Here is a 10,015-nt window from a genome sequence, read left to right on the forward strand (position 1 = left end):
CCCCACTGGATGCAACAAATGCCTCGTTTATAATGGGTTTGAATGTTTTTGTCTCATCGTTTCGGCCGGGACAAGGCATCACAGTATGTTAAGGGGCGTAACATTTCCGTCACACACTTGAGGTATTCGGCCAATCACAACGCACTGGATAGCTGGCCAATCACAGCACACCTTGCTTTTCAGACCGATGAGCTTTGTAAAAATCGACGCGTTTCAGAAAGGCGGGGCATAGAGGAGAAACAATAATGTACAGTATGTGGAAAATAATGTGTTTTTTGAACCTTAAACCGCATAAACACATTTCATTACACCAAATACACAAAATATTGTTCTTTTTAGCAACATCATATGACCCCTTTAAAGCATAGATTTCCTTGTAATAACATTACATTTTGAGAGCAGTTAAATTTAAAACTACAATCTTCAAAATCTTATTCAAGACCATTTTCACATTTAATTACTCATTTTTAATGGTTCCCCAAAGAATAGTGTCCTTAGTACATATCGGAATGACTACTATATATGTGTCTCATGTATCTCATATGTTGCATGTTTGGTATCTTTTCAGGGTACTGACTTTACTGACCAGTCAGGATATGAGGCGATATTGCAGAGGTTACAGGATGGCAGACACATGTGCAAAGATGTAGAAGAACTGTTGAAAATGAGGTGTGGAGTAGTTATTTATAGCGGTGTGTCTCTGTGAATGTCTGTATGTGACTTCTGCTCTCCTTAACAGAGCACTAGCGGAGGAGAAGTACGGACGAGACCTGGTGGCAATTGCTCGGAAGGCAGAAGGTCAAACCGAGATTGGGTAAATTGGTTTATGAATATTACGCAAACAAATTCCATTTTAAAACACACGCCCTTCTCTGGATTCAAATGACATGTTGATTTTAGGAAAAGTCACTTTTGAATAAATCAAATCACACACAACTATTCTTAGTAACTGCCTCATATTTATGTAAAACTTTCTTAGCTTCAATATGCAGTATATGTGTCCATAAGTGTGTGAAATAAGTGTTTATGTATTCATTACATTATTTGTTTTCCATACTCAGAACATTAAAGGCATCGTTTGACAAGTTAAAAGCAGGTATGTGAGGTGATGCAATTCCCTTTTGCCTCCTTCCTAGAAAAATGCTTTGAATGCTATGTTCTCAACCTGATTTGCATTGTTTTCTAGAAATTGAGAAGACTGGAAACCTGCACATCCATCTATCTGAAAGGATAAAGGAGGAAGTTCAGAAAATAGAGGCATTTCGAGAGCACCAGAGGGAACAGAGAAAAAAGGTAGAAAATAAATCAAATGATCCAGGATGTTATGCACACAGCTCAGCACTTTAGTGATGTTCCATGGTCAATGTGAAAGAGGAAGAAAACTGCCATTTTGGTTTGTAAGCACATACGCATTTTACTGTAAATGGTCACCTGCATTAATACAGACATCATTTGTTGTATTTTGTAAAGAGTGAATGGCAACGAATATCATTAATTTAATAATGCAAGTGATAGAAGATCAAAGCTAATGTCTATTTCCCTAATTAGCTTGAAGAGATTATTGAAAAACTTCAGAAGCCTAAAATGCTGTTGCACAAGAAGACCATCGAGGTAAGTACAGTAAATCTGATTAAAACAAATATCTATTTAATAAAAGTTAAGTCCTCATGTTTCCCCTTTCATTAGTTGTTCATGGCGTACATGACACATCATTCTCAGGGTCCACCCTAATTCAGTATCAGCCAAATGAGGAAGAGAAAGAAGTATAAACTGAAAGAAGAAACAGAAGCCCCTAGCCATGTAGTGACTGTACTTGTAGAATGAATTTGGGCATGATTAGACAGTAGATAAATGCAGGCTTTTGTTCATTGACTTTGGGTTTGAAGACTCAAACATTTATTTTTACCACCAAGAAATGTGTAGAGAGAGATAGGAAAGTAAAATTGAATAGTCATAGATGGTGACAGTGAATGAGAGAAAATAAGAATAGGTTGGTTGGTTTGTAGGTATGCATGCTGTCTCTGGATAAAATAAGACTTGAACTTCCTGTGTTGTACAACCACAGAAACACCACAGATCGTGCGATACGTTTTTAGACACATTTGTATAACAAGCTCTATACCCACCTCCCCGTTCACTTTTGTCTTGCACTTTTACTTACTTTGAAACTATTTTCTTCACTGTATGTCCTACAGTCAAAACGGTTATATGAGCAGAGGTGTAAGGAGGCAGAAGAGGCTGAGCAAGCAGTGGGGAAGAAGACAAATGTGACCACCTCCATCCACCGGCAATCAGAAAAGGTGTGAGGGCCTGAACTGAAAAAAACATTTAGCATGTACTGTAACTTTTTATACACTAAATACCAAAGTAAGTTAAATGTTTCTATATTTTCCTAAAGAGAAGTGCTCATTTTAATTCTGGAATTTTGGTACAGTGAAAAATTACGTTTGGCAAGTTTGTGGTCACAGTAAGGCCAAAATGAGGATTAAAGCAATGCAAAGTTGTTTCAGTCTGACTGGGGATCATTCCACCTCAGTGTTGTAAGAAACTGTACTACCATCAGTCAGTGTAATACTTTCATTTCTTTAGAATAGAGACTTTGTGACAATTTTGTCAATATGTATACCAGTTACGTTCCAGATTATTTGTACACTGCTCTTCAAATAAGTCAGGTTCAGACATTGAGTATGGCTATTTATCAGTCTATGTTGTACTATGTTGCAGGTGATGAACAGAGCCCGATTATGCAGGCAGGCAGCCAACCTGGCAGGTTTGTGCTAACAGACTTATGCCGAGTTCACACTGCATGATTTTCAAAGATGTCGCATCACTGTTGGTTTCACACTGCGTGACTATCTGGGGTAGCATCCAGTTACACAGCGTGATTGTGAATCGCCGTCAGCTCCAGATATATAGCATGCCAAATATTTCACGGGTGTCGGCGACGCGTCGGTGATTCCCTCAGATCGCATCTTTGATAATTCACACTGCGTGATTGTCACTTGCGTGAACGAGCACCGATTTGCCTCCGATGTCGGGCATTTGTCGGTGATTTCGCAAAACCTGTCGGCGAGTGAAAAATCGGGCTAAAATCATGCAGGCACCAGACAGAGCTGTCGGCGATTCTTCCTATTGTAAAGTCATGCAGTGTGTAACCTCCTGTCGTCGTTCCATCGTGCAGTGTGAACACAGCTGCAACTGGATGCTACCCCAGATAGTCACGCAGTGTGAAAACAATGGCGATCCGACGAGTTTGAAAATCGTGCAGTGTGAACTCAGCATTAACTGTTGTTATGATCCTGTTGGCAGTAAGAGGATAGATGGATTGTAATGTCTCTCTTGGAAGAAGTCAAAATAAGTCAAGCATTTAATCAGTCATTGTGTGTATGTGTATGAATCAGTAAGATTTTTTAAATGATTTTGAAAGTCTCTTATGCCCAATAAGGCTGCATTTATTTTATCAAAAATACAGTAAAAAATTATATTTGTTAAAACATTATTATATATTATAATTTGTTTTTGTGATTAGAAAGCTAAAGTTTCAGCTGCCAGTTTTCAGTATCACACGAGAAATCATTCTAGTATGCTGATTTGGTGCTCAAGAAACATTTCTTATTATTATCAGTGAATACCATTGTGCTGCTTAATATATTTGTGGAAAACATGCTACATTTTTCAGAATTCTTTGATGAATATAAAGTACAAAAAACTGGATATAGTACAAGTCTTTTGTAACATTATAAATGTTTTTACTGTCACTTTTGGTCAATTTAATGCATCCTTGCTGAATGAAAGTATTAATTTCTTCCAAAAAAACAAAACAAAAACTTACTAACCCCAAACTTCTGAATGGTTGTGTAGATATGAGAGCTTAAAGTATGTCTGGAAATTTCCAAGCTTTCTTTTTTTACATGTTATTTACATTTTCTGCCAAGTTATTTTCTTAAATAGCTCATTAATGGAGAGCTGGCTCTCTGTTTTATTTTCTTTGCTGGTTTAGAAAAGCAGTACAAAACGAATGTCGATCAATTTGAGAAAACTTGCCAGGACTGGGAGCGCACATACAGGAGTGCATGTGAGGTAAAGAACGTGTACAAAAACATGCATAGACTGCGAAAAAAGTCATGTTTACAGAAGAAGGCATGTATAAAGAATTAAGCAGAGCTTCATGTTTTCTTTAGGGTAATGATGACTAAATGAGAGAAGACAATCTCACAGGCATGTGATAAACAGTCATAGCATTCTGTCATAGAGCTGGAGAATATTTACTGAGATTTAGACGAGTCAAGAAAATGTCATTACCAAAAATAGTAAAAAAAAAAAGGAAATAGTTCTCAATTTACTGGCCGCATTTTAAAAGGAAGTGACATGAAAAATATTTTTTGTTTTGTATTTGTGTGTCGCCTTGTAGGTGTTTCAGCAACAGGAGTCTGAGCGCATTAATATCTTGCGCTGTGTGTTATGGGATCATTGCAATCTGCTGTCCATGCAGTGTGTCCAGGATGATGACGTACATGTCCACATTTCTCCATCTTTATATACCAAAGTCTATCCAAATGCTGTTTATAATTTACAATTATAACAACTGTTTTCTTTTGTTTTGTAGTGCTATGAGGAAGTAAGAAAGCTTTTAGAGCAGTGTGACATCATCACTGACAACAACTGCTTCATTAAAATGAAAAAGACGGCCTGTCGTCCTCCAGGTAAATTCACCATCAACATGATTTACTTCAGAAATCTAACAGTTAAAGACAGTGCCGATCCTAGACTTCTGGGGGCCCTACGTAAAACTGTGTCGGCAGGGGGTGGGGGGTATGAGTGGTTATGAACGAATGAATGAAACGCATTTATCCGTGTTTCACTCCGTCTCGAGTCGCGCTCGCGGAAAGCGCTTGAGAAACAGTGTCTCTTCCGAGGCTCGGTACACTTTCAACACGTTTTTTTTTTGTTCTTGAGCAAGACTGTACGACATTCACATTACATGATTTGACTGATTTTTACATAGAAAGGGCGACAGCACACCGCATTAAAAGAAATGATCATTCATGTTTTCATTACCGCTGGCCAAATTCAAAAACGAAACTAAAATTAAATCATCTTTGAGAGCAAGGGGGCCCCCTGGTGTTTCGGGGGCCCTACGCAGCTTGCGTATTTTGCGTATAGGGAGGATCGGCTCTGGTTAAAGAGCTGACATAAGATGATGTGATGCTGTTAAGAAATTCTACATAAATTGACAGTCACTCCTCTGTCTCTTAAGCTCCCATTGAGTTTCAGAGTTACTCTGACGTGGACGCTAATGGAGGAGTCAGGAGGCTTGAAACGAAAAGGTGAATGTCTGAACTACATAAACTTAATTATGAATTACTTCTATTTTATGTTTTTTGCAACTTGATTGTGAAACTCTGTCTTTTATATCTGCAGATTATCTGTCATTCTTCCAGGGATGTCTTTCAGTGGTCAGTATTACTTCTGTGAAGTCTTAAACTTACAGTTAAGTCAGTATGCAAAGAGCATTAAACTAATATACTCACAATACATTTCAGTGAAATCTAGCACTTTAATAAACAGTATTAGGAATGATCTGCACTGAACATTGCTGTCCTTACTGTACATCACAGGGTATCCTGAAGCAGGCAGTAATTCGGCTGGAACGTACACATCAGCTCAACAAACAGGAGGAGTAACTGAGAAGCACATGGTGTTATATGATTTTAAAGCTCAGGTAAATGAATACAGTAACTATTTATAGTTAGTTTTTATCCTAGAGGTACAGACAAACTTGCATTTGTCATGTATTTGTTTTTAGTAAAACTGATTATTGTAACGGACTCCACGGTTGTGCACAATTCAGAATTGAATTTAGCATGCGTTTTACAGTTACTGTTTAGTTTCAGAATTGGAATTGAGGTAGCAATCGGGAACTACAATTGAAAGTAGAAATAAAATTAATTTTAATTCAAAGAAATTCATATAAACCTCATAAGTGTCATTTTTAACATAGAGACATTTGCCTGGCAGCCTTGTTAAAAAGTTTAAAATGTCTTTATAGGTTTATAAAAAAAAAAACTTTTATATATATATGAGTTGTGTACTCAACTCCCTGCCCTTTCTAGGAAGATGATGAACTGTCTGTCAGTAAAGGACAAGTTGTCACAATCACTGAGCAAGGCGAGGATGGGTGGTGGAGAGCATGGAGGGATGGAATATCCGGGCTGGTCCCTGGAACGTACTTGACCAAAATTTCACCACAGAGTTACAGTACACGTCTTGCTGCTGCTCATCCTGAACATAATCCCATCAAATAGAATTTAGTAGTCATTACACTAAGTCTGTGAATTAGTTCAGCATGCAAATTGATGTAGAGTGATTATATCAGTGTACTAGCAGTACATCATATTAGCTGTATGAAAGATATTAGCTTTCTCGACAGGCATCGTGAATATAAATTATTCTGCAGTTGTTTGTCTAATAGTTCTGATTATGATAAGGTTTAGTCCAGTTTTTACCATGGTGTATAGTTAGGATTTATACAAAAATATTATATTACTTATATTAGAATTATGAATTTCTTCTTCTTTTTTTTACATACACCTCTTTTAATAAATGTATACTGTAATGTGTATTAATATACTGTAATGTACATATTTATTATTAATTTTGTAATATTGCTATAATTTATCATAGCTTATTTGTCTGGTAGATGTTGTAATCTGCATGCAAGTTCCCTCAAAAAAGGACATGCAAAACCCATATTCCTCAGCAATGCATTCAGAAATGTAAATGCATTAAAAGCCACATTCAACTGAAGACAGGCATAACTGTAATAAAATCATAAGTAACCTTGAGTAAGTTCTGATTAAACTCAAATGCACACCAAATAATTGCACAGAAATATGCAAATATCTGTTCTTTCTCAGAAAAAAAAGGTACAAAGCTGTCACTGGGGCGGAACTCTTAAGCTAAAACGCATCCATCCATCTAGCCTGAAATAAAATGTTTATAATAAATGTACATCAAAAAAATATAAACAAGCACAAGATTAAGTTGTTACAAAATAAAATTAATTAAAAAAAGCCCCTGGAGTGGTTCTCTGCCTGTTTCAAATGCACACCAAGTAAATGCACAGAGATATGCAAACATCTGATCTCGCTCTCAAAAAAGAAAAAAAAAAGGTACAAAGCTGTCACTGGGGCTGTTCCTTAAAGGCACAATATGTAAGATTTTTTTATTAAAATATCCAAAAACCACTAGAACAGTGTTATATATTTTGCTGACTTGTGTACTTACATTATCCCAAATGTTTCGAAGAATGTTTAAATCCAGAGAAATAAGCAATTTTAACTAGTCACACGGACCGTGTCTATAGTGTCATTGTGTCGCCTGCCAATGACGTCATACACCCTCGATTTCCGGTTTTGTTTTGTAGAAAACATGGAAACACCAAAGACGCTTTAATATGTTGTGCGTTTTATTAGACCGGTGACGACCGCACAGAGTAGCATTATAACAGAACTTTCAAATGTATCTAGTATGATAAAACAGCGCTGCTTTTTTTCCCCACATACGCACGACCGGAAGGCGCGGAAGCAGTCGACTGTGGCATAATAAAAGCTCCGCTGCTTTCGAGCCGTGTGTCGCACTCGTTCAGCGGCCTCGTTTCGCTTCGACGGCTTTCAGCCTCACCCTGCTTCATTCTACTGCGTTAATATATCATTAGCTCATACATGATTTCTGCCCGAGTCCCGTCGGATTGCATCGGCTGTGGGGATGAAGACGACAACTCCCATGATTCCACACTCAGTCACGGCGTCATCAAACCACGCCTTTGTTTATTTGTTTGTTTTGAATACGCGCCCTCTCGCGGCGAAAAATTACATATTGTGCCTTTAAGGTAGAAAAGTCTTATTTACCCCTAAATTGTACATATTTGTAGCATAAAAAGTGTACCACCCCAGTGACAGTTTGGTACCTTTTTTGTGAGAGTGTTGGGTCACATTGTTGGTAGTTTTTGTTACCTAACAGCTGGGGGATAATTCTATACATCCATCACGTTCTGGCAGGGTACGGAAGGGGAGATTAAGGCAGCAGACTTTGTTTAAATGAACTAAAGACCCTAATCCAAACTGGAGCAACCGCTGAAGCAAACATAACAGCTTGTAGAATCCATAAATGTAATAAATTAATACAAAAATGAACTTAGCATCCATCCAACATGATTCTCTGCTTGCGGCCCATGATTAGAATAAGAGGTTTGGAGAATAGATGGATGGATACTATGACTAAATTATGTGAAAATAAATAAAAACATACAATCTGATCTTGTATTTAATTACGTATTATGCATTTTTATTTGTGCAAGTTTGTGCTGAGTAGACATATTCATGTAAAAAATTGTATGATGAAAAACACAAGTGCAATAGACATGCAAACGTGCATACAGTACATTTAACAGTAAAATGTCTGACGTCATTATCCTAATTGTTTAACCCTTCAAATTCTATACTTTCCATCTGACCAAAGCTTTGACTGTAGCAGTGTCTTAATATTGAGTGCTTGAACATAAAACACATTTACTTATTTATACAGTACATTGTTACTTAACCCTTAAAAACCTAGAACATTTTTGGGGCGCCTGACACACCTGCACTTTTCTTTGTTTTTCAGACCTATTCTAGCAGTCAGCATCAAGTGCCATATATCATTATAAACAGGAGAATTTGAAGTTTAAGTCTAGCTAATTTAAAGTCCCAATTTTCCTTTTGTTTTCTCTAAGAATGAATGAATTTACAGAATTTTAAGAAAAATGCAAGCAACAGTTGGGTGTTTTTTACCGTGTACTCAAACAGAAACTCCTAAAGTTTGGATCTTTTTCTTTAGAAAGTTGTATCTGGGTGTTTTACACGTCCAAATAAAATTTTGTCTACATATAACATTCCCCAAGCAAATTATAGCCATTTATTACAATATTGTTATAGGCGCTTTTCAGTGAAAAACAGGCCTATTTAGTTTACTAACAATAGAGATGTGTCCAAAAACGTTAGGGAGTAAAGAAAATGGAAAGAGTGTTATATAATAACAAAACACAGTAGAAAAGTTTTTTTTTTTCAGATAAATATATTTTCAATCCGAGTATGAACAATAAACACAAACCGTGCAGCAAGTAGTAAAAACAATTGCACAAATTGTCTTCTGCAACAAAAATACAAACAGCGCAAATGATTCACAAACTACACACAAAATGAGTGAGAAATATTCAGAGTGCAACAGAAAAAATAGTGCAAATTATCTTTATGAATTATAAAAGAATTATTTACATAATATAAATAATATAAATTGATCCGCTCGCTGTATCTGCATCGGAATTGATTTTACCGGGACATCGACTAGCGACGCGAAGACATAAATTCCAGTGTTTTATCCTATATGTACCGCTGTTTCATCCTTGTTTTTGGTTTGTTTTATGTCAAAGTGCTCTGTCGTGTGTTTTTTGTGCTTTTTCAGAGTTTTCTCATGCAAATGTGTTATTTTGTGTTTGTTTTCATGCACTAAATAATATAAATTGATCGATCCGCTCGCTGTATCTGCATCGGAATTGATTTTACCGGGACATCGACTAGCGACGCGAAGACATAAATTCCAGTGCTTTATCCTATATGTACCGCTGTTTCATCCTTGTTTTTGGTTTGTTTTATGTCAAAGTGCTCTGTCGTGTGTTTTTTGTGCTTTTTCAGAGTTTTCTCATGCAAATGTGTTATTTTGTGTTTGTTTTCATGCACGCACGACAGACTTTCCTTTTACTTTGCGTTTGTTTATATTTCCAAAGAAATATGCTAAATAGTGGTTCAAAAGACCAAAACCTGTTTATTGGTTGAATATGGGACAGTTTGAACCAATCTGGGCACGGGGGTGGGACTAAGCGTCAACAATCGTTCCTGTTTGGCCAAACCATACATCAACGGAAAGCTTATTTATTCAGCTTTCAGATGATGTATAAATCTCAATTTTAAAAAATGTA

The 10,015-nt window shown here is 36.7% G+C and overlaps 1 protein-coding gene across 1 annotated transcript in view; it reads left to right on the forward strand.

The window, feature by feature from the left end:
• pstpip1b (proline-serine-threonine phosphatase interacting protein 1b) overlaps positions 1-6,427 on the forward strand; it is a 7,964-nt gene extending 1,537 nt beyond the window's left edge. The window contains exons 2-15 of the mRNA XM_016502016.1: positions 569-669; positions 740-814; positions 1,062-1,096; positions 1,187-1,293; positions 1,549-1,611; positions 2,196-2,300; positions 2,725-2,770; positions 4,001-4,080; positions 4,412-4,510; positions 4,607-4,703; positions 5,258-5,327; positions 5,422-5,456; positions 5,619-5,722; positions 6,114-6,427. Coding sequence (XP_016357502.1) covers positions 569-669; positions 740-814; positions 1,062-1,096; positions 1,187-1,293; positions 1,549-1,611; positions 2,196-2,300; positions 2,725-2,770; positions 4,001-4,080; positions 4,412-4,510; positions 4,607-4,703; positions 5,258-5,327; positions 5,422-5,456; positions 5,619-5,722; positions 6,114-6,305 — 1,209 coding nt within the window. The 3' untranslated portion in view covers positions 6,306-6,427. The remainder of the gene's footprint in view (positions 1-568; positions 670-739; positions 815-1,061; positions 1,097-1,186; positions 1,294-1,548; positions 1,612-2,195; positions 2,301-2,724; positions 2,771-4,000; positions 4,081-4,411; positions 4,511-4,606; positions 4,704-5,257; positions 5,328-5,421; positions 5,457-5,618; positions 5,723-6,113) is intronic.
• The last annotated feature ends 3,588 nt before the right edge of the window (positions 6,428-10,015 follow it).

This window comes from Sinocyclocheilus anshuiensis, unplaced genomic scaffold (genome assembly GCF_001515605.1).
Source record: "Sinocyclocheilus anshuiensis isolate Anshui unplaced genomic scaffold, SAMN03320099.WGS_v1.1 scaffold154, whole genome shotgun sequence".
Taxonomy (NCBI): Eukaryota; Metazoa; Chordata; class Actinopteri; order Cypriniformes; family Cyprinidae; genus Sinocyclocheilus; species Sinocyclocheilus anshuiensis.